A 26242-nucleotide genomic window follows, 5' to 3' on the forward strand; every position below is an offset into this window, starting at 1 on the left:
TACACCAAACAACCCCCGTTTAGCAGTAGTTCATTTATTCACCCAAACACAAGCAAGGCTCACAAAGAACTGGACATGGCGGAAAAGGCCAATGATAATCTTAGCTTAGTTCAAAGATGGATGCATCGATGTTGGTGTCAATTTCATCGGCACCACATAGCCCCCCTGCCCCCTCCCCCCATAGTAAGGAGTACTCTTGAGAGGCCGAGGGGGGGGGGGGGGGTGACTATGGCGTTGGCAGGAGTGGTCCACGGGAGCTGGACCATGGTCAGCTCAACAGCGGAGCGATGGTGGAGAGGTCGAAGGGACCGGCGAAGGGCCCGGCGAGGAGGGCGTGATCGTAGGTAAGCTCAACGTGGGGAGCATGTGGTCACTCGAAGGAGTGCGTGAGACGGGAGTAGAGGGCAAAGTCGGAGTAGAGCTCGACGATTGGAGCTGGAAGTCACTTGACCGAGTATTTACGTGCAATGTGGAGGGAGTGGTCAGAGCGTCATGAGCCACGACAGTGAGTGGTGTGGTCATGGCCGGAAGGGGGGTTGAAGAAGGCTCGACATGAGCATCCTTAAGTCTGTTGAGAGAGACTGTAGCAGCTGAATCTTTCATCTGGATGTCATAAGTGTTGGCTGAGCTCCGGAGAACTCGGTACTGGCCGGTATATGGAGGTTGGAGGGGAGTACAGACAGTGTCATCTCGGAGCATGATGTACTCACAGTTGTCCAGAGATTTCGGACTTGAACCTTAGAGCGGGAGTGGCTGGTGGGTGGAGGGATATTGAGGCTAATGAAGTGGTGTCTGACGTGGTCCACGAAGTAAGGTAAGTCAGACTGAGGGAGAGAAGTGGAAGGGCTCACAAGTTTGCCAGGGAGAACAATGTTCTTGCCATATACAAACTCGGCTATTGTGCCTTTGAGGTCTCCCTTATAGGTCACACGAATGCCGAGTAGCACAAGGGGAAGGGCCTCCATCCATAGAGAGTCATGGCATCGAAGAGCCGCCTTGAAAGTGCAGTGCCAGCGCTCAACTAACCCGTTACTTCGCAAGTGATATGCTATGGTATGGATGCCCCAGATGTCGCAAATGTTACAAATCTCGTTGAACAGGGCTGACTCAAATTGTGTGCCCTGGTCAATCGTGATGTTAGCTGGACATCTGAAATGCAATACCCGTGACTTGACAAAAGCTCGAGCAACTGTTTCTGCCGTAATATTGAGGAGGGGGACAGCCTCGACCCAGCAAGTTGTTCGGTCGATAGACGAGAGAACATAACAAAAGCTGTTAGAGGGGGGAGAGGGCCGATAATGTCAATATGAATATGCTGGAAACGCCCAGAAGGGATCGAAAAGGCGCTGAGGAGGGGGGGGGGGGTGAAGTGTGCTGTCTACTTTGCAGCATTGGCATGCGATGCAGGAGCGTGCCCATTGCTGGCAGTCCTTGTTGACATTTCTCCACACAAAGTGCTCTGCTACGAGGCAAGCGGATGCACAAACACTGGGGTGGGCTAAATTATGCAATGCGTTGAAGACAGCTTGACAGAGCATGATTGGGATGAGGGGCGTAATGTGCCTGTACTGTCGTCCGTTGTGCATTGGTGAGCTTGCATGAGAAGAACTGCAGAGGCGAAGTTTGGCCATTGATAGTCTGGCTAATGACAGCGTCAATGGCAGTATCGCTCATGTCTGTGGTGATGAAAAGCTGCCCATAGGGGTGAGGATGTGCGATGGTACAGGCCTCGGCAAGAAGATTTTTGAGGACAGTGAAAGAGTCAGTCATAGCAGGGGTCCATGGAACAGGCCGAGATCCAGAAGTGTTGGTGCCTGCCAAGGCGTCCGTCAGTGGAGCCTGAATCTCCGCAGCCCGAGGTAGATGTCAGCAATAATAATTAACTGTCCCCAGAAAGCACCGGAGCTCTCTGAATGACGAAGGTCTGGGTAGGTTTAGTATTGTTTGTACTTTCTCAGGGGGCGGTGAAATGCTGTCGGCAGAGACCCAAAAACCAAGAAAAGTGACAGCGGGTTGATGTAGCTGCAATTTGTCCTGGTTGTTCTCAATGCCTGCTGCCGCAAGAGTGTTCATAACAGTTTGCACATGTCGAATGTTGTCCTCAACAGAGGAGCTGAACACAAGAATGTCATCAAGATATGCAAAACAGAATTTTAGGTCGAATAGCACTTCGTAAATGAAGCGTTGCCAGGTCTGGGTTACGTTTTTCAGACCGAAGGGCATGAATCGAAACTGAAATAACCCGATCAGGGTGGTGATTGCTGTCTTCTCGATGTCTTCAGGTGACATGGGGATCTGGTGGTAGGCCCATATGCAATCAATGACGGAGAACATGCTCGCACCTGTGAGGGCACTGGTAAAGTCAACAATGTTGGATATGGGGTAGGTGCCCATTATTGTTCGTGCATTTAGTCAACAGTAGTCTCCGCACATGCACCAGGACCCGTCTTTCTTGGGTGTCATATCTATGGGCGTAGACCAGCTACTGGTAGAGGGTTCAATGACGCCGGAGCTTAGAAGTTCAGAAATCTGATTTTTAAGGTCGGAGAGGTGCTCGGGATAAAGTCAATGTGGCTTACTGGAGATGGGGGGACCTGACATAAGGCGGAGCTTGTGAACCGTGCTGTTGGTGATGACGGAAATGTTGCCGGCGGCACGGGAGGCAGTTTGTTTATAATGTGTGGCGGGCGGGGCAGGCAAGGCGTGGTCGTGGTGTTCGGAGCCACTCGGCGGATCCGACGGGAGCCGAGGCAGCGAAGTGTCCCAGGAGTCAACGTGACAAGATGGCCACCAGCCCGAAGCAGTGGCACCATGATCGGGTGAGCTTGGTAGATCTCATGAGCCATTAGTGAGTCCATTGTTCAAGGGTGCGGCCTGTGGCAGCATGGTCGCGGGCAAAACGCTTGGCGCGAGTGCACTGTTTGTGTTGTCAGTGGCAGTCACATGGCAGCACGCAGGAGCCAAAGTTGCATAGTTTGAGGTGCTGTCCGCAAGGGGCGGGGTAGGAGCCATCAGTTTGGGAACACGTGACGCTCGTCACGCATGTGCACTTGTGTCTGGCCGAGTGTCAAACTCTGCTGTGTTAGGAGGGTGTGGCCCTGCGGAGTCGTCAGTACACATTATGGCAGTCTTGATAGCACAGTTGCAAGAGGTAGTGGGAGGTAAACACACAGAGGCTCGATTGCTGGGATTGCAAGCAGATTCGGTGGACTCATTGACCTTGCTTTGTCCTTGCTGTAGTGTCTGTAATTTCTTTGCTGCATTGGAGAGCTGGACTGAGTTTCACGGAGCTGGAGGGAGAGCTCGAAGTTTTCTTTGCATAGGCAAGCGATGTTTTCAAGCTCGATAAGGCACTTGTGTGTTGTTTCTTGTAACATCGTCGACAGAGATGAGCATGTATGGATGAGATGAGCACAGACCGATGTGTCACGGGGGGGTTTGCTCGACGGATCACAGGGGAAGTCTTGGACGGTTGATGAAACACGGTGTTTTGCACTAGGTCCGGTGAAAGTTTGTGGTGTCACAAGAAGTCAATGCCTAGTATAGGTTTGTCAATTTCGCACACTAAAAAAGTCCACACGAGTTTGCAGTTTGCAGAGAGTGAGATGACGTGGGAAGTTGAACCTGAGCATTGTAGTTTAGTTGAATTCACGGCCTGCAGTGAAGTATGATGAGGGCGGATGTTCGACGGCACTAAGGATGTAGGCAGCAGCAAAACATCGGTGGCTGTGTCCACTAGGAAAAGGTATCCCGATGAAATGTCTTTAATGTAAAGTCATCCACAATTATCCAGTCATTCCCGGACAGAATGGAGCACTGGGAGGGTTGTGTGCAGGGTGGTCTGCATTTCCATGCCGCCTCACCAAACCTTGTGTGGAAGTAACAGCACAGGTAGTGCGGTTGCATTTCCTGCAGAACGTCTGTTGCCAGAGGCAGTGGCCGAGGTTCGGTGGCCGCAGCGGGCTCAGTTGCAGGAGGGGGCATGACTGTGGGCGGAGCCGGTGGCGTCCCAGTTGCTTGTTTACTGCTTCCCGGAGCGAGTTGAACGGTCGGCACAGTACGGTCCCGGCCAGCAGTGGTTGGCGAAATAGGGCAGTGATGCATCATGTAGCTTGTCAGAAATTGTCATTCTTTTCTCGACAGGTTCAGGAGAACTTTGAGCCAGAGCAAACTGAATGTGAGGAGATAGTTTATCTGACCAGATGGCGAGGAGAGCTGTGTCAGAAACAGATCGGCGCTGACCAGGGCATGTAGTCGTCTCCAGAGCTGGGAAGGTTTGTCATTGCCTAGTTGCTTGACGTGGAGTACTTGCTGTATTGCTGCCTCAGTTGAGCATGCAAGGCGACATAGAACTGTCTGTTTGGCTAGAGTGTACCGGGTAGATGAGTCCGGGGCTTTGACCAGGTCAGCAATCAAGTCTTCCTGGTCATGCAGGTGGGTGATGAGGCACAGAAACCTGGTTGACTTGTCACGTTTGTGATGGTCGAACACTTCATCTACAATTTTGAACCAGGTTGCTGCTCTGTTGGGATTAAACGGCGGCAGCATTGGTAAACGTTGTAGAATGTTCGGAAGAACAGGTTGAGTTGAGTTCGTCGGGGCACTGCCTGCATCGAGCTGTTATTGCTGTAGTATTCCAGGAGAGTGTGCCTCCAGAGGATGAGGCAACGACTGCTGTTCGGGTGGCAGCGTGAAGGCGACACATTGTGGTTGAGCACGATCCATGGTGACCTGGAAGGCCGACGCAGGTGGGACACCATAATGTGTTGATTGCAGTTGCGGAAGCTTAACACGTTGAAGATGTGTTCGGAATGACACGTCACGGATCACCAACGCAGATGAGGCACCGAGAGGTGCCGAGAATGGTAGCGGAAGCTCAACTGGAGCCGGTGCGGGGGCAACAGGTGAGAAAAAGTTCAAAGTTTGAGAATGCATGTTAGTCCAAGGAAAGCTCAACATATGATCAGAGCTGGGGCCACCTGTGTTGCAGGGAGGCTGTGGAGGTGCGGGCTGTCCAGAAGTACAGTGTGGGAAATGATGTCGAACGTGGGACAGAATGTGTGAATGTTCACTGTTCATAGTCTCTCCACTCAAAATGGTGTGCAGATAAGGTGAATGTTGTGGCACAAAACACTGAGGCATAGCAGTGGGACAGAGATGGAGGCATAGCAATGGGACGGAGATGGAAGTCAGGCACAGATAACAAGTTATTGTTCCTGTTACAGGCCAAGGTATCGAAGTAGGAAGGCATGTGTTGATGCTGGACCGAGGCAGGCGTGGGTGTGGTCGGATGCTGAGGAGGTAGACCTGTGAACGAAGCAGTTCCAGCCACGTGGCAGGTATCCGCATGGTACTGCATGGATTGCGGCGTGGCAAATCGCTGTCCTAGTGGTAGTAGGTTGTACGACAAAAGATTTGCAGAAATTGGCATTGGTCCTGCACTGCACAGAGGTCCGTAAGAGGTAACTGCACAGTTGATGAGGGAGGGCACATGTGGTGGGAGCAAAGGCGTTTGATAGCCAGAGTCATGCACACTCCTAACCTCACTTATTGTTGCAGGCTTGAAAACGTCTGCCGAAATCGGCATAATCGTTGAGTGAGAGGCATCATGTTGCAGTCCTGGCGGGTGTAAATCACCCGCAACATGGTGCATATCGATCACAAAATCCGGTATTAGGCACTGGGCTGAAGTCATTGTTCGAATGCAGTGTCGATGTAATACATGTGAAAATAACCGACGCGGAGGTCGCGGACACAGTAAAACGGCGAAAATGGAAGATGTCACAACTTGGGGTCACCAGTGAGGGAAAAGTTTGGGTTAGTTACACCAAACAACCACCATTTAGCAGTAGTTCATTTATTCACCCAAACACAAGCAAGGATCACAAAGAACTGGACATGGCAAAAGAGGCCAAAGGTAATCTTAGCTGGCTTAGTTGAAAGATGGATGCATCGATGTTAGTGTAAATTTCATCGGCGCCACAAGGGCATAGCCAATAAAGAGATGTTTCAGAATGTATTAGACAATAGTCAACGAAAACAGTCAAATGAAATCAGCACAGACTCGGGATGTTTAGACGGTAGCATGTTAGATTCGAGTCCTGACCGTGAGAAACAAGTAAAGTCACATGTAAGTAAAACAATGCTGAGTGGAAAGCCCAAACAGTTAAATTTACAAGACATGTTTACTGCATTAATGTCATCAATGGAAAAAAATAGTGAAAAACTTGAAAATATCTGTCAAAAGTAGTGAAAAACTTGCAAAAATTGGTCAAAAATAGTGAAAAACTTGAAGATTCAATAGTCTCAAAATGTAATCTCATTAGAGCAGAGCTTAATGTGCAAAATTCAAATTTAAAAAAAGACTTAGTTCCTGTGTTTTCTCAAGTGAAAGCTGTAGATGAACGTGTGAAAAAAGTAGAGGGGAGGGTAGAGGCTTCATAATTCAAATTACTATCATTAGAGACAAAAATTAGGGACGTAGATAAGTATCTCAGATCTGAGATAGGTGCTGTTGAAGTAAGGTGTAAAGATGCTGTTGGAGACACTAGTAAACAAGTTGTAACCCTCAAAAATAAGTTAAATGAAAACATAGACAGTGTTGCCTCAGATGTAGATGAAAAAGTTTAGAAGATACTAAGATAACAGACTCAAATGTGTCAGACTTACATCCTGATGTCACTATTATCAAAAACCAACTAGAACAGTTACAAGATGGGACCTTGCACACTTAGACTAACCTTTTGATGAATTAACTCAAATAGATGCACTTAATAGAAGGCTACCAAATGCAAAATTCTACAAAATACACAAAGTTACAGTGTTTTGTAGAATACAAGAAGACTCAGATGTTTGTAAATCATAGTGTCCAGAACAATTTATTGAAAAATTTGCTAGTTATTAAAGCTATGGACATTTTGATGCACAAAAATGTTTACAAAAATTATGTGAAAATGTTTATTATTATAGTACATCAAAACATATTAAGAAAATTATTGTTAGTTTTGACAAATGCCATGACTAACCAAACTTGTCAAGGTTTGATGCATAATATTTTAGCTGAAAAACCTTTAAGTCTCATGGCTGTCAATCTTTATGGACCCCTCCCCATATCAAAGAGATGATACAATTACGTTATGGTGATGGTAGGCAGTTTCTCAAAATTTATTAAACTCTACCCTATTAGGAAAGCCACTAGCCATGCAATTGCATTAATAGTTGAAAACAAGTATATCCCCACAGTAGGTAAACCTGAAGCCATCTTATCAGATAATGGGTAACAATTCATAGAAAATAACTGGGGATATATGATTCAAAGAACAAAAATTAAACACATTTTAATATCTGTCTTTAATCCATCCAGTAACCCAGCAGAAAGAAAAATGTGAGAGATTGGGAGATTGTGTAGAACATACTGTAGCCATAAACTTACATCCTGGATTGAACACATTGCAGATTTCGAAGATGTTAAAATAGTTTACAACACTCAACTACAGATTTTTCCCTTTCAAAGTTATGTTTAATAGGAAGCCAACAAATTTCATAAATGAATCCATAGAGTTCCAAACTTGTACACCCATTTCGACCCAGGAAAGAGAAGAAATTGTTAGAAACATAATGAAGAATCTAGGTGATGCTAGGCAAAAGAGACATGACAAAAAAGTAAAAATCACTCACATAAATCTTGATGATTTTGTACTTGTTAAGACTCACAAACTGTCAAAATTACTCACTTTTGAACTTAAGAAATTCTTCCATATTTACATTGGACCCTTTGAAGTAGTTGAAATCAGCCACCTCAATGTATACAGACTGGTATACCCTAAGTCCAGAAAACTCCTAGGTTTGAGATGTATTACTTACTGCCTTGAAACCTTATGTCCAAAAAAACTTAGTTTTCAAAACTTGTAGAAGACAAGTCAGGGGTCCCGAGATCTGTCTGGAACACTTCAGTGGCAATGTCACTGACTATTCTTCTATCCTGTCATTAATTTGTAAAATGTTAGGTAGTAGCTTCAATGGTCCTACATTCTGAGTAATGTATGGTTGACATTTTGAGAGAGTAACACATATATTTTGAGTAGAAACATTGGTGAACAGTCATTTTTGACAGTAAAAAGAAACATAAAACCTATACAACACTGATTATGTAAAATTCAGAAAGTTAACATCTATTTGATTATTTTCTGAGTATAAAAGTAATGCAAGAGGATGTTTTTCTGTTTGTAGTGGAAAAGAAAAAGTTTTTTGATTATACCAAAAAGGTAAGGCAATGGAATTTTACAAAATGTACAAGCATAACAAATTATGTTGAACACCATGAATACCAGTAAACATGAAAATGTAGAAGGTTGTAGGACTGCATGAGTAATGAGATTAGTACACAGTGTACAAACAATTTTTGGTAAATATTGAGGAAGTATTTGGTATATATTGCTATTAGTAGAAGAGTACACCTGAGATACTTAGTGTCATGCACTAGTTTTCAAAGTGTTTGTATAATGCAACAAGTGAAAGTACAGTTGCCTAGTGAAGCGTATTTGAAAGTATTGAAGTGATTGTGGGGAGTGTTACCTTTCTGACCCTTAAGTTGAAGAAATATGTTTATATACAGTAATGAGCTGTACAAGCAATGCAATGATTACATACAGTAAAGTAATAAAAGATGTAAATAATGTAATGTCTGTTTCTATCGTTAGAGGAAAAGCTAAAACAGTTGTGAGGTCTGCTGCTATGTGGTGCTATTTTGTGAGGTTGATCTATTGTGTAGTATGAAGCAGGTGATTTTTCTTAGGTTATTATTATTATGGAGTATTTAGTGGAGTAATGAGGTGATATTATGAGGATATGAGGTGAAGTTATTATGTTGATGCAATCAGGAGATATTAAATGAAGTATTGATGTATTACTGATGTAATGTGGAGAATGATGTTAGGCAGGGACTGGTTAGGAAACCTGTCTTATGTTATTGTGGAGAAAGTTTATGAAAGACACACATAGTCAGCAAGGTTTGTAATGCAAGTTGTATTTGATGTGAAGTAACAGATTCAAGTAAATACTCAGTTATACTTATGCAGAAATGTTGATTCTATGTGAAGTGTGACATCTTTTGTAATTAGGCAACATGTCTGTAATCTATACACTGACAAGTGATTAATCATTTTGTTGGTAGTTAATGTGAAGAATATGACACTTGAAAATAGGAAGAAAACTGGAGAATGTTTTTAGTGAATTAACAACTATACCTGTACACCACTACATACTTGTACACTGTTGTAAGGTAATGAGATGTGAAAACTGTTTATTTCCAAACTTATGAAATTTTTGTGCTCACACTGAACCATATAAAGTAAGTCAGGACGACACATCTGAACACTTGATGTTTGATGTATTTCAGTACTCAAAAGGCTACATAAATTGAACTACTTATTGCATCAGACTATACACTTGAGACATATAACTGTTTCATTACTGTTTCTGAAAAACTGATCAGTGGTTGGAGTTATTTTGTTACTTTTCTGACAACATTTTACCCCATATGGGAGACTATACTGGATTTGTCTTGTGCTTGATGTGCACTAAGTGTTACATCCATACAGTGACTTATTGAAACCTTTAATGACCAACATTTATCTGTACAGACATTCAAGTTTTTACATGTTTCAACACAACCATATCCCACACAATGACTTGTAAATATTTCAGTGCTATTAAATATTTTCTTTGATGTTTTCTCATTTATGTAACCAACTATGAGTGATTCTTGAAAGATACTAACAGGTACAAAGATTACTTTGCCATTGAATACTATACCCACACCCCATTAGCACTGCCTAACATTTTATCATTTTTGTAAATGCCTTGAAGATAACTAGTAATATATATATACTATTCTTTGTCTTTGAACTACTTGTAAACAGTGCAGAATGCACCATGCCATTTTACATAGATGTCTGTGACACATAACTCCGAAACAAACAAATCCTATATTTACGGAAGTGTGTCAAAGATATCAAGAGAGTTATTAAAATCTGTGGGCACTTGTTACGTGTGTTACGTGCAATAAGCTGTTTGTACCAAGTAATTCTCAAATTTATGCTCTTATCCTTTTTTTGGTCTTATTTGAAATGTTTTAAACTCTGACTGTATAGCAGTACACATCAAAAAAGTATTCCATCACCCCAGTTCCCAGAACTCCTGAAGATAGATAGATGTTGACTGTGGATATTGTATCACAGCCACAGTCCCTTTGACGGTTCGGAGATGTCACTAAACCCACCCAAGGATATAAACAATGATGCATGAGCAGCACTTATTAGATGGAGAGGGTCCAACAGTCAATCAGTTCCAGTCATTCCACCATGAAAGAGATACATGGCTTGTGTTGTCTGTAGTTCAGCCATGCGTAGACATTGTGCCAGGAAAGGCTCTCAGAAGGGAAGTGACCAGGCATCTTGGAATGAACCAAAGTGATGTTGTTCAGACATGGAGGAGACACAGAAGGACAGGAACTGTTGATGACATGCCTCGCTCAGGCAGCCCAAGGGCCACTACTACAGTGGATGACTGCTACCTATGGATTATGGCTTGGAGGAACCCTGGCAGCAATGCCACCATGTTGAATAATGCTTTTCATGCAGCCACAGGATGTCGTGTTATGACTCAAACTGTGCACAATAGGCTGCATGATGTGCAACTTCACTCCTGAAGTTCTTGATGAGGTCCATCTTTGCAACCACAACACCACGCAGCATGGTACAAATGGGCCCAACAATATACCGAATGGACCGCTCAGGATTGGCATCATATTCTCTTCACTGATGAGTGTCACATATGCCTTCAGCCAGACAATCATCAGAGACGTGTTTGGAGGCAACCCGGTCAGACTGAATGCCTTAGACACACTGTCCAGTGAGGGCGGCAAGGTGGAGATTCCTTGATGCTTTGGGGTGGCATTATGTGGGGCTGACATTTGCTGCTGGTGGTCATGTTTTAGATTTTATTATTTTTTTCACAAATAGCTCCAATTTTATGAAATACTATTTACAACTCCACCTGGAGATCTACAAGGTGCTTCTGATCTGCTGAAAGCTGTTAGCAAGTGCTTTTTTTGGAATCACTCAAAGCATCATGGTCACACATTGTTGGGTATCCACAATGTCTGTGAATGTTCATGAACAATAGATCTTACATTGTCTTTGCTTAGTTTCAACTCTTTCACTCTCATTCTTGAAGACAGTCACTGATCGCCCAAAAGCATCCACCGCACTTATGTCACTGTAAAATTCAGCAAAGTGTTAACAACAAGTCTTGCTTCTGGTTAGGGAAAATGGTGACAGAGACTCATAGAATATTAGTGAATGTGTATGGAGTTGATGCAGTGAGTAAAATGTGTATGTATGAGTGTTTAAATGCTTTAGAGACAAGAAGGACGGTGTTGAGGATGAGCCATGTCCAAGTCAAAAAACACATAAATAGTTAGTTTGTTACATGTTCCATGGATCATTTTGCATGATAGATCATAATGATGTGGAATGAGTCATTTTAAATTCACATTACAAATTAATTTGTACATATGGTTACATTGTGAAATTTCTAAGTTTCTTTCCACCTAAAGGAAAAAGATACACACTTTTTTATCAAATTTTACTTTGATGTCTGTCAGACATTTTATGACACTGTGTATATGATCAAAAATTTTTATTGCAGCATTGTGCACCCCTTTCTGTACCAAAGACAAGCTTGATGTGGAGTAATGAATATCATTTCTCCTTCTGGTATTGTAATTATCTACCTCATTGTTCCTTTTGAACTGTAGTGGATTATTTACAAGAAACGTCATGGGGGAAGAAATATATTGTAAAGCAGTAGTCAGAAGGCCCAGCTCCTTAAACAGATATCTACAAGATGATTGTGGGTGAGCACCATATATTATTCTTACATCTCATTTTTTCACAATGAAGACTTTCTTTCTTAAAGATGAGTTACCTCAGAACATTATTCCATATGATATTATTGAATGAAAATATGCAAAATATGTCAGCTTACTGATTTGCCTCACGCCAAGATTCACAATGATTCTAAGCACAAATGTGTCTGAACTAAGTTATTTTAGGAGTTCCAAAATGTGTTTTTTTCCAGTTTAAATCCCCATCAATTTGAAGTTTCCACTCTGTTTGTTATCTCCTTCCTACGTGTTACACTTATCATTGGTGTAGTACCTCTAGATGTGCCAAACTGAATGTGTTGTGTCTTTTTATAATTGAAGGTGAGACCATTCATGGAAAACCAGTCATTGACACCTTGTTGACCATTTCTTCTGTTTCTGTGGATGTACCTTGATTGATTACAATACTAGTATCATCTGTGAAAAGAACTAATTCTGCTTATTGTATACTAGATGGAAGATCACTTATATGTCTGAGGAATAGTGGACCTAAGATGGAACCTTGGGGGACCCCATACATGATTTCTCCTGTCAGAATTATGGCCCTGGACTATATTGCTTTAATTACTAAGGACAACTTCCTGGATTATTTTGATTAGATATGAAATTATCCATTGGTTGGCTATACCATCAATCCCATAAAACATAAATTTATCTAGGAAAATACTGCTTCACACAGTCAAATGCTTTAGAGAGGTCAAAGAACATATCAGCTGTCACTGCTTTATTACTTAATGCTTGTAAAATCTGGTGAGTGAACATGTAAAAGGTATTCTCAGTTGAGTAACTTTTCTGAAACCCAAACTGTGATTTGCAAAGGATGCTACTGTTGCTAACACAAGTTACAGTGAAACCTCCTATAACGATTACCAATACAACAACAAACCCGGGTACAGTGATAATTTTATATGGCCCTGGCTTATTTCCTGTATTTCCTGTGTTAATTCTCCCTCATTACAGCACTGGAGTAAATTTAGCAACACCCTGTTATAACAAAGAGAAAATTTTGAGGAATTTACTTTTTCCTACTTTTAAGAAGCTCACTATAGCGGTAGGTATTGTTTATTTATCTACTAGACTGTCGGCACTTCATTTCCAGAAGCTTCACCACATACTACAATAATGTATTTATTCTAGCACTAAACAGAATAGTGTACAGCTGTGGGCATGCTGTGCTAAGCAGCAAACATCAAAGAGCTCCTTTGTTTGAACAAGTGTTTAGTTTGTCCATTGCTGACCTTCAATAGCAGACAGAAGCGTTTTGTTGGGCTCATACACAGCATATCTCTGTGACTTTTCCAAACTGTGAATGTCTGATGTAATTGTTTTGGATTTTGCTAAGATTTGGACAATGGCTGCAACTCAGAAACAAATAAGGTTGGAGACAAAAATGGAGGTTTTCAAAGACATTGATAACAGAATGAAACAAGTAGTTGTGACGAGGAAGTATGGAATTGCACAATCAATGTTTGCTACATTCTTTTAAAAATGAAAAGAAATTTAAGAAAGTTTTGTTGGCGGCAAAGTTAACCCTTCAAGAAAAAGAATAAAGACAGCTGCTGCTGACGATGTGGACAGTGCTACACTGCGATGGTTTAAGAAGATTGGTGGTGGTAAGTTTATGTGGGACCAAACTGCTCAGGTCATCAGTCCCTAGGCCTACACACTACTTAATCTAACTTAAACTAACTTACACTAAGGACAACACACACACCCATGCACGAGGGAGGACTTGAACCTCCGTGCACAGAATGTACCAATTAATGGTCTGTTGATATGTCAAAAAACCTTAGATTTTGCTAAGTTGCTTGGTGATTCTGATTTTAAGGCAAGTAATGGATGGTTGCAAAGATTTAAGGACATTCATGGGATTCTTTTTTAAGTGATTTCATGACAAGAAAAATCGTCACACTTAGGTGATACAGAATTTTGGAGGAAAATCATCACGTGTAAACCGTTAGAAAAATACAGTTTTGAAAACATCTATAACACAGATGAGACAGGATTGCTTTAGCAACTGATGCAAGAGAAGATGATGGCCTTTAGAGGAGAAAATTGTAAAATAGGGAAGCAGTCTAAAGTACACCTAACTGTTATTCTCTGCAGCAACGTGTCAGGAACACATACATAAATTGACATCACTGGTGATGATCAGCAAACCCATGGTGCTTCAAAAATGTAAGAAGCTTACCACATAAGAGGGTGCATACATTTTATTTTACCTTCCTTCAATTTATAAGTTAATTCAGTACAGCATAGCTTAATCTGTAATGTTTTGATACAATTGTATGGGAAATGTGATTTTTTTTATTGCAGTCAATTACAAGGCAAATTGAAAAGCATGGATGATGTCTACTCCTTTTAGTGAGTGACTGCATTCTCTTGATAAAGAGATATCAATGAAGGTAAGAAAATTGCATTGTTGGTGAATAATTGTAGCGTGCATAACAACATGTCAGCATTGAAGAACGTTGAACTATGCTACTTCCCCCCCAAACTGTACTTCAATTCTTCAGCCACTAGATATGGGGATAATTAAGAAATTTAAGGCAAAATACAGTACACGTTTAGTTCAACACATGATCAGAAACATTCAGAGAAAGGTGAGCAGTCCCTACAGTTTCAATGTGATGCAGGCTTGTGACATGATTGCTAGTTCCTGGAGCAGTGTACAGCCAAATGTGATTGTGAACTGCTGGAAAAATGCAAGAATTTCCAAAAGTGAAGATGTTGGTGAGAATGTAATGCTGGATGAAATAATGCAGGATGATATTCAAGGAGATTTATTCAGCAGCTACTGGTAAAAACATAGATGCTTCAGTAGTTGAATATTTGTCAGTGGTTGATGAGGCTTTGGTGTTTGAAGCATATTCCGCTGAATATATCACCGAGGAGTTAAAGGGTAATTCACCTGTTGAAGATTCTGATGATGACAGTGATGTGATAAGTGTGAATCCCTCTCCTCTGATAGAGCTAATTGGTCAGTTGGAAATCATCTAGCAAGTAGCAACTTCAATCCCCAGTGTTTCAGCACAGCTATTGATTTCATTAGAGGAGATTAAGACAATATTCACAAGAGAATCTTTAAGAAAAAAGAAACAAGGGAAAACAAGTGAATTTTTCTATACACAAAAGTAGGATATTCTACAGGTACAGTATTAATACATGAAGTGAACAATTTGAACAAAATTTGTTTCATTATTTCTCTTTTAATATTATTTTTCATCAGAAAAGTACTACAGTAATGTACTTCTCAGCCACAAAAACATGCCTCCTTGCTCCGAGTCATGATAACAAAATCTCATTATAACAATAACCATGATACAACAATATAATTTTCATGGTCCCATGAAATTTGTCATATCAAGATTTGGCTCTACTATTCTAGAATAGATCACCCTCTCAAAAATTTTGGAAAATGATGTCAGTAGTGAAAATGGTTGATAGTTAGTGACATCTCTCTTATCACCTTTCTTAAAGATGGGTTTAATGATAGCATATTTCAGTATCTCTGGAAAAATGCCTTGAATTAGTGATGCACTACATATTTCAGAAAAGAGAAACACCATCAAAACCAGATGAGCTTTTATTTTTGAGGGACTCTATAATTTTCTTAATTTCAGAAGGAGAAGTTGGTGATACATTCATATGACTGAATTTAATGAGAGTTACTTTTTCAACACAGTGCCGTGATTTTGCTCATTAACTGTTTGTCCTTACGCTTTCTACTACATTTAAGAAATGATTATTATAAGCATTTGCTACTTGTGACTCATCATTTACAGCCCTTCCTTTCAGTTCAACAGTGATGTTGTCTTGTTCTGTGGCTCGGTGTCATGTCTCTCATTTCACTATGTTTCATATAGCCTTAAGTCTGTTGTCGGTAGTACTGATTTCTGATATTATGTACAAGTTCCTTGATTTTTTAATTAACTTTCTCAGTAATTTTGAGTAATTTTTGTAGTGTAGAACTACTGCAGGATCCCTACTTTTTCTTGCCAAAAGACACATTACTCATTTACCTTTCACAAGGTACTTCAATATCTAGTGATCCATGTTATTTATCCTAACTGTGCATCAGTCCCAAACAACATCAAATGAGTGCTATGGATGCTTGTGGATAATTGACAGCTGTCTTTGAGAATGAGGGCAGAAGCATTGAAGATAATCAAAGTTAGTGTAAGCACTGCTGTTCATGAACATTTGCGGATGTTGTGGATACACAACAATGTGTGATCACATTACAATTCCACAATAGGTGTTTGCTGGCGGTTTTCAACAGATTTACAACTGATGTCAGAGGTTTATTGTAGCCAACTGTAATTACTTTTAATGCTAGTAAGGCATTTCATTTATTATCTGAGACCATTCACTGCTTTCTTCCTGACACATAATTTCAGTGCTCTCCACATTCTGAGTTACACAACTAAATGCTCCAGTAAAAACTAACATTTACCTTCAAAACTCATTACAGTATCTTTAACAAATATTAGAGTAGACTGATATTAGTCCATCAAACCACAATGTTCTCAGATCACATTCTAATAATCAAGATGGTATTGACAGGAGACATACAAAAAGTAAATGATGCTTGTAAACTTGAAAATTGGTTTTATCACAAGTTTTAGAAAACTTTGTAGGTAGCTGCTAATTTTTCATAGTTTTCTATAACTTCATGATTTAATATTTGCCTCTGTCTACAGTGAGTGATACCTACACCTATAATTGATATCACACACGAAAACCTGCTCAACAATAATTTCAGTGTTACATTTTCATCCAATCACAGTAGAGTTATTGCTTCATCAACATTATGTTTTGCTGCTCTTAAAAATGTAAAAAGGTTCTGCACATTTACGGGATTCTCCATATTCAGTCTTGCACAACTACATTTTCCACTAAAAACTAGCATTTGCCTTAGAAATGCATTTCAGTATCTTTAATAAATATTAGAGTAGATTGATATCAGTTCATCAAACTAAGATGTTGTCAGGACACATGTTAATGATCTGTGTCGTATTAACAGGAGATCTAAGAAAAGTAAATTTTGCTTGTAAACTTGAAAATTCATTTTGTCACAAGTTTTAGAAAACTTTTTCTGTAGCTGCTAATTTTTCAGTTTTGTATAACTTCATCATTTAACATTTGCCTCTGCCTGCAGTGAGTGATACTTACATTTATTATTGATGTAACACAAACAAACATAATCAATAAAAATTTTAGTGCATACATATTCCTCAGATCTTACCAGTGTAAATGCTTCATTAACATCATGTTTCCTTGCCCTTAAAAATGCAAGAAGAAATGTGTCATCAGTCCTTGGGTACAATTCAGGCTCATCTGTAAACATAATAAAACATTTTTTGTATACAAAGGTCACATTTTTACACCATTCATCATGTCATTATATTGTTTTTTTTTTTTTTACTATTATTTCATTACAGGTTCTCTTTCATTTTGCCTGATTTATTCCAAACAGCTTTAAAATATGTGGAAATAACTTTCAGACATAATTATTTCAGTTACAGTTAGTATCATATTCCATGGATCATAATTGTCATTATGTGGAATGAGTCATTTTACATTCACATCAGAAATTAATTTATAAATGTGGCTACATGCTGACCATTTACAGATGTTGTTGTTGCTTATTTTTTTAATGCAGATTTTAGTTAATAATTCCTAATCACCATTTTTTTTACACATTACAGTGAATAAAAGGACTTATCAAGGAGAAACTTTTTTAGTTTGTAATCAAGTTTTACTTTGTTGTCTTCCAGATATTTTCCATGACTGATCAAAATTTTGGTTGCAGCATTGTGCACCCATTTTGTGCTTTAAGATGGTCTTTATGTGGAGTAACGTTATTGTAATTATGTACATTATTGTTAGATTATTTTTAAAAAAACTTTGTGAAGGAATAAATATACTGTGAATCAGTAGTGAAACTGTATAACTCCTTAACAAGACACCTACAAAATAACCATGGACCATCACCACGTATTATTCTTATAGCTTGTTTTTGAGCAATGAAGCCTTTATTTTTAAAGATGAATTACCAGTATATCAGAACATTATTCCATATGACATTAATAAATAAATAAATAAATATTGAATGAAAATATGCAGTAAATGCCAACATATTGATTTGTCTCTCCCCAGGATTTTCAATTACTCTAAGTGCAGATGTGTCTGAATTAAGTTGTTTTAGAAGTTCCAAGATATGTTTTTTCCTGTTTAAATTCTCATCAATATGGACACCTAAAAACACTGAAGTTGCCACCCTATTTATTATTTCCTCCCTGTGTTACACTTATCACTGTGTCATACCTCAGGATGTGAAGGACTGAATATGTTGTGTCCTTCTGAAATTGAGAGTGAGACCATTTGTAAAAACTAGCCAATAGTACTTTTAAGAATAGTGTTTAGCACTTCTTCTTTTGTTGTATGTGTGCTTCAACTGATTACAATACTAGTGTCATCCATAAAAAGTATTAATTTTTCTAGCTGTGCATTAATTAGATGGAAAATCATTTAGATATTTAAAGAACACTAACATAACTAAGATTGACCCTTGGAGGACTCCATTCATGATTTCTCCTCGATCAAAAGAATCTCCCCCGATTATAATCATTCAATTACGAAGTACAAGTTCTGTAATCTTTTTGTTAGATATGACATTATCCATCTGTTGGCTATATCATAAGTTCCATACAACCTCAGTTTATCTAGGAGAATACTGTGAGTCACACAGTCAAATACATTAGACAGGTTGCAGAAAATACCAACCAATGTTATTTTGTTATTTAAGGCTTGTAAAACTTTATGAGTGAATGGGTAAAAGACGTTCTCGATTGAGTAGGTGTTCTGAAATCCAAATTGTGATTTACTAAGGATATTATTGTTGCTCAACTGGGAAACTATTCTATAATGCATCACATTCTCTAAACTTTTGTAAAACAGTGTCAGTAGTGAAATGGGTCAGTAATTATTGACATCTCTCCTATCACCATTTTCAAATTCTCAAGAAAAGTCCATTTAAAGCACTTCCATTTAATTCAGTAATGATATGCTCCTGTTCTTTGGCCTGTTGTCCTGTGTCTTGTTACAGTACATACCATATAGGCTTAAGTCTGCTGTTCGAATTATTTATTTCTGACATAATGTGCATGTCCATTGATTTTTAATAACTTTTCTTAGTGATTTTGAATTGTATTTGTAGTGAGCAAATAAGCAGGACCTTTACTTGTTTTTGTCCACAGATACATTTCCTTTTTTCTTTCATGGGATACTTTAATCCCTCTAATGATTCATGTTTTTTTACATGGTTGTTTAATGTTCTTTCTGGTTACCTTATGCAGAAAGCTATTTCCAAATAATTATATGAATTTATCATGGAACAGATTAAATTTCATGGAAACATCTCATTCATTATAAATTTCATCCCAGGTCATCTCTTGCAAAGTATTCTTAAAAGCATTTATTCTTGAATTATTAATTATTCTATCTGATTTTCGCTGAGGAGTATCTCTGCTCTAAGGCTCTATCTTACCCTAACTAACTGCACATCATGTTCAGAGAAAGACTTTAAAAACTGGTTGCTTTGAGCATCATCAAAAGGAATATTATAAATTACAGTGCAATAAAGTCACTATGTGAAAATATCTCATTCACTTTACAATTCATAGGAAGTGAGACAGTAAAAGTAGTAGACAAGTTTTGCTATTTGTGGAGCAAAACACCTGATGATGGCCATAGTTGAGAGGGGCTATAAAACTGGCAATAGCATGAAAAGTATTTGTAAAAAAGAGAATCTATTAACACCAAATATGAATTTATTCCTTAAGAAGTGTTTCCTAAAGGTGTTTATCTGGAGTGTAGCCTTGTACAGATGTGAAACATTCACAATAAGCTATTCAGGAAATAAGAGAATAGAAACTTTTGAAATATGGTGCTGTAAAAGAAAGCTGAAGACTGGATAGGTAGATTGAATCACTGATGAGGAATTGCTGACTCAATATAGGGAAAAGAGATATTTATGGCAGAATTTGACCAAAAGAGGGGATCAATTCCTAGGACACATCCTGAGACATCAAGGAATACTCGGCTTGGTAAAGGAGGGAAGTATATGAGGAGGGAGTGTTAAAACTGTTGAGGGAAGGCTAGACATGAATACAGTAAGCAAGTTCAAATGGTTGGAGGTTGCATTACTTCTTCAGAAATGACAAGGCTTGCACAGGATAGACAAGCATGGCAAGCTGCATCAAACCAGACTTTGGACTGAAGTCTATAACAACAACTCCAAATAGTCCAGTTTTTTTTTTACCTTTCCCATTATGAACAAGATTTTGTAGGTATTAATTTCACTATCACTGATTTCATTAATATTAGTACACATCTCTACAGAAACACTTCTTTAATCGGCTTACAGTTTTTAAGTTTTAATGACAAAACAAAGTAGACAGTAGAACCACAGCTCTCAGTAATATTTCTTTTTATTAAGGAGCAATAATATTTATTTTTATTATGGGGACGGTACACCAATACTGAGCACAAGTGTAAACACTTCCACCCCTCTGCCTAATATGCCATCTATTTAAGAGAGTCTTTTTCCTTTCTTTACTTCTGTTTGTCCTTTTATATATTACTACCTCTATTATATTTGACACAGAACAATAATTGCCTTAATTTGTAAACCATTTTTAATGGTCTCTCTTTTACATACTGTGGGGTGTGTGAAGTTCCAGCAGCTTCTACATAGCCATTACACACTTTTATGAAAGCATAGTTTTGAAGAATTGGATATGAATTATGTTAAAAGTTATGCAGTACAGTAAATCTAAGAGATTTACTGGTTGTAACTATGATATGTGCTCATTTGTTATGTATTATGTGGTTGTTAGGCCCTTTCATGTAGATGACGTGGAATTTCTAATGTGTCATATAGGCTTCCTGGTGTTTGTTGCAGATCAAAAACAATTGCTAATAAATGCCAGTTATCAATTTATATTTGGACTTCATCCTGGACCCCAAGAGTCAATTAAGCCCCTCCCCCCTTCCCATGACATGTGCAATAGCTCAAAATGGCACTGTAATGCCACATCTTTGTGGCAGTGATGAGAGCTCTGATTGCTGTGCACAAAGCTGGTGGGCAGAAGAACCTGGCTAGTCTTCTGGCACAGCTAATCACAATATTACTTCATTTGGTGAGTGAGCAACTTAAGCACAGCAGCTTATCAGAACAGTGTGAAGTCAACATTATTTAGAAAATTTAACAGTGACTGATTAGAAAGAGATTGTGAAACAGTTTCATTATAGGGCATTATTGTACGACAAACAGTATCAATGATGAGTGATTGTGGAAAAGTGTAATTGGTATCAAGTGGCATGAACACAATATATGTAAGTGTAGGTTGTGGGTTGTATAATAATGAATATGAACTGATGGTAGACTATGTTAATAGTGCTGTACACAGTTAAGCAATGATGCCACCAAAGAGACAATGTGACACAGTCATAGGAGACGATGTGGTCATGTAGAATATTAGTAATGACTTATTATTAAGAACATTAGGTAGTATAGAAATAACTTATCATAAGTAGAAGGAAAATACACAGAAAGTGCATGAAATAAATAACTGAAATTATGACTGAATTAATGGGATACAATAAAGAAAATAGTTGGGGACATATCCCAAGAATTTCAGAATGATGTTGTTGTTGTTGTGGTCTTCAGTCCTGAGGCTGGTTTGATGCAGCTCTCCATGCTACTCTATCCTGTGCAAGCTTCTTCATCTCCCAGTACCTACTGCAGCCTACATCCTTCTGAATCTGCTTAGTGTATTCATCTCTTGGTCTCCCTCTATGATTTTTACCCTCCACGCTGTCCTCCAGTACTAAATTGGTGATCCCTTGATGCCTCAGAACATGTCCTACCAACCGATCCCTTCTTCTGGTCAAGTTGTGCAACAAACTCCTCTTCCCCCCAATTCTATTCAATACCCCCTCATTAGTTATGTGATCTACCCATATAATCTCCAGCATTCTTCTGTACTGCTTGCTCAATATACAGATTGAATAGCATCGGGGAGAGGCTACAACCCGGTCTCACTCCCTTCCCAACCACTGCTTCCCTTTCATGACCCTCAACTCTTATAACTGCCATCTGCTTTCTGTACAAATTGTAAATAGCCTTTCGCTCCCTGTATTTTACCCCTGTCACCTTCATAATTTGAAAGAGAGTATTCCAGTCAACATTGTCAAAAGCTTTCTCTAAGTCTACAGATGTTAGAAACGTAGATTTACCTTTCCTTAATCTTTCTTCTAAGATAAGTCGTAGGGTCAGTATTGCCTCACGCGTTCCAACATTTCTACAGAATCCAAACTGATCTTCCCCGAGGTTAGCTTCTACCAGTTTTTCCATTTGTCTGTAAAGAATTCACGTTAGTATTTTGCAGCTGTGACTTATAAAACTGATAGTTCAGTAATTTTCACATCTGTCAACACCCGCTTTCTTTGGGATTGGAATTATTATATTCTTCTTGAGGTCTGAGGGAATTTCGCCTGTCTCATATATCTTGCTCCAGATGGTAGAGTTTTGTTGGGACTGGCTCTCCCAAGGCTGTCAGTAGTTCTAATGGAATGTTGTCTACTCCCGGGGCCTTTTTTTGACTTAGGTCTTTCAGTGCTCTGTCAAACTCTTCACGCAGTATCGTATCTCCCATTTCATCTTCATCTACCTCCTCTTCCATTTCCACAATATTGTCCTCAAGAACATAGCCCCTGTATAGACCCTCTATATACTCCTTCCACCTTTCTGCTTTCCTTTCTTTGCTTAGAACTGGGTTTCCATCTGAGCTCTTGATATTCATGCAAGTGGTTCTCTTTTCTCCAAAGGTCTCTTTAAAGATAGCCAACAAATTGGAATGAAAATATAGAATATCAGAGATGAATCTGCACCAGAAAAAAATAAATAAATTATGAAATTTAAACTGAATTAAATTATTAAAATTAATGAGCAGAACTGTGTCATTTTATCTGGAAAAAGTATGTGTCAGGCTAACAAGGAAAACATATTTAAAGCTATTGGAAGTACACTAGAAGAACGATAAGATCTACAAGATAAAATAATACAATTTCTGCACATCATAAAACAATAAGTAAATTCACATGGCAGCATGACTGAAGGAAAGTTGTGAAAAGTTATACAAAAGAACGTGGAAGAAAGAAAGCAAGAATTCATCAATACATCTGTTAATGCCATAAATGATACTTATCAGAGGGCCCAATAATTTCAGCATTTCAACTCTATCAGTGACATACATACAGCAGTGAGATTTTGAACTAATTTGTGTGAAAAGAAGAAGATTAGCTTCTACACGTGATACATGCAGTGAAAAGCACATATGTGGAGTAGCCAAATGATTTATACCTGTGAAAGCTACCACCAATTTGAAGGCATGATCCTATAAAAATACTGGTCACTTTGGACATTATCAAACAGCAGGAGAAACTATTGGGGATATTAATGTAGAAACTGATGAGCATGATTCACAACAAGCTGTTGTTGATGCAGTACAATGGTATTGACAACTTGTGCTTCTTATTGGACTGTATCAAATCACTTCAAGAGAAACATCAGTATAAGAAAATCATAACACTAATTACCAGAACTGTAGGTTCAAGTTGTGAGATCCTACAAATAGAAGCAATTAGGTGGTACAATACCGGCCAAGCAATAAACCTTGTCTGTAGGTGTTGTTTTCAGACACCCAGTTGTCAGTCATGTGGTTTTATTCTATATGACAACAACTTGCTTTGCATGGACAGAGCTATACAATGAAGAGCACTGTAATAGGTGGACCAGGTCGCATATTGTCACATAGAATAAGGTGTAATTAGATGAATGATGAACACTAACTTCACTTAACAAAGTGTTTCCATTACATCCTGATGATGTGGACGACGACTACATCGGCCAGGTGTTAACCAGAGCTGAGTAAGCTCGGCAGTCAGCTCGACTCTGCATGCTGCAGACTCCAGAGATAGGCAACAAGGAGAAAGGTGATGATGGTATGCGGCCATACCATGAAAAGGTGTGATCTATAACGGAGTTTCGTATTCCTAAAAGTATTAGAGATGTGAGTAGCTTCCTTGGACTATTCTCTTATTACAGTCATTTTATCAAAGACTTTTGTATCAAAGCCAGGCCACTCCAAGAATTGTTAAAAGCTGATGCTAAATTTATCTGGGGTGGTGCTCAACAAGATTCTTTCGATGTGCTACAAAAAGCTCTGACAACTGTGACAAGGTGCTGTATGACAACATCCAGGGCATCACCAAGGTGTCCAAGTATTTTGATTTCTTTTGCTCTAAAGACACACTTTCTTGGATTAAATTTCAGTCCACCTTGTTGGAGACACTTAAGAACAGCCCTCAGTCTTTTTATATGTTCATCAAATGTCTCTGAGAAGACCATAATGTCATCTAAATAACAAAGACACATTGTCCACTTCAGGTGTTTTAGAAGATTATCCATCATCTGTTCAAAAGTTGCTGGTGCATTACACAAACCAAATGGCACCCCTCAGGGATGATGAATTCAGTTTTCTCACGATCGGACACAACTTCTTTTATTTGCCAGTATCCAGAGTACATGTCCATGGTTGAGAAAAACTTAGCCCCCTTCAGACAATCTAGTGTATCGTCAATTTGTGGAAGAGGGTTAACATCCATTTTAGTTATCTCATTAAGCCTCCTGTAATCAACACAAAAGTGCCAACTGCCATCCTTCTTCCTAATGAGTACCATGGGTGATGACCATGGGCTCAGCAACGAAACACTGTCACACAGAAGAAGGTGTAATTAAATGAATTATGAACCCTACCTTCACATAATGAAGGTTTATTCAGCACTTGCACATACAAGAGCACGGGGCGAACTGCCTCTGGGCAGAACACATACAGTATATATACAGCTACAGAACATTCCAGTACAATGATTCTTGACATTTGTGGATATTTCTAGAATGTACCTGAACCGAATACAGAAATTAAAATTGTACAGTTCAGGTGAATTTTGAACTCACAACCTTTCATGCAACAGTTCAGTATCATAACCACTACACCATGGTGCTACTCGGCTGCTTCTGTGCTATTGTTCCCTCCTTAAGAGAACAGTGTCTGGGTGTTACAGCCTCCTAACCCAGGAACGAGTCATCGGTCCTGCATACACTGACTCCCAATGACTGATTCTCACCCTGGTGGTGATCTTCTTTGAAATTCTTTTTCTGCTAAGCTCTTTGCCACCTTTCCATGTGTTGCCTGTTACTGGAGCTTCAAACTTACGCTGGGTTGCAGGAACCTTATAGGGCTTCTTTCAAAGGATGTGGACCATATCTCTGATCTTTCATCATCTTGTGTCAAGAGTCGAAATCTTCAACTTCATTAGTAACATTAGACAACTGTCTTACAACGTTAAAAGGTTCAAAGTAGTGCCCGAGGAGCTTCTCAGAGAGACCAACCTTCCAAACAGGAGTGAAGATCCAGACGAGGCCACCAGGCTGGTAGACAACAGGGCGGTGGCTCATGTCATACCATAGGCGATTGTTTTCTTGACCCTGCAGTGTGCGGAGTTGAGCTAACTGCTGAACTTCCTCAGCTCTGGTTAACACTTGGCCAATGTAGTCATTGTCCACGTCATCAGGATGTAACCGAAACACAGTGTCCATCATCATAGTCGCCTCACGCCCATGCACCAGGAAAAATGGCATAAATTCTGTGGTGTATTGTTTGGCGGTGTTGTAGGCAAACTTCAAGAAAGGTAGCATCTCATCCCAGTTGCTCTGCTCAACATTGATGAACATTGATAGCATGTCAGCTTAGGTCTTATTAAGGCATTCGGTAAGCTCGTTAGTTTGCAGATGGTAGGCAGTCATCATGTGATGAGTAATGTTGCACCGACAGTTTATCTCTGTAGCAAGATTCAATTGATGCATTTGGCTACCTCAGATGCTTCAGCTGTTTTCAAGGCTTTTGTAATGGCATAGCATGCCAGATAATCAGTGCAAACAATAATCCATCTATTGCCACTAGCAGATGTTGTAAATCATCTGAGGAGGTCAATCCCAACGTGCTGTAAAGGCGTTTCAGCTGGTGGAATTGGTATGAGTTGACCAGTTGTTTTCTGAGGAACTGCCTTTCTCTTCTGGCACTCTCGACAGGGTGACACATAGTGAGGGACACTCCTAAATAAACCTGGCCAGAAAAATCTCTTGCGGATCGTATCATATGTCTT

At 39.5% G+C, this 26242-nt stretch overlaps 1 protein-coding gene across 7 annotated transcripts in view; it reads right to left on the bottom strand.

The window, feature by feature from the left end:
• Window positions 1-26242, bottom strand: part of LOC126457502 (clavesin-2-like) — a 266825-nt gene that overhangs the window by 67323 nt on the left and 173260 nt on the right. For all 7 annotated transcript variants that reach the window (XM_050093821.1, XM_050093819.1, XM_050093820.1 and 4 more), the window contains one exon: window positions 17196-17287. In XM_050093821.1, the coding sequence (XP_049949778.1) occupies window positions 17196-17287 (92 nt within the window). The remainder of the gene's footprint in view (window positions 1-17195; window positions 17288-26242) is intronic.

The sequence above is a fragment of the Schistocerca serialis genome, chromosome 2 (genome assembly GCF_023864345.2).
Source record: "Schistocerca serialis cubense isolate TAMUIC-IGC-003099 chromosome 2, iqSchSeri2.2, whole genome shotgun sequence".
In the NCBI taxonomy this organism is placed as follows: Eukaryota; Metazoa; Arthropoda; class Insecta; order Orthoptera; family Acrididae; genus Schistocerca; species Schistocerca serialis.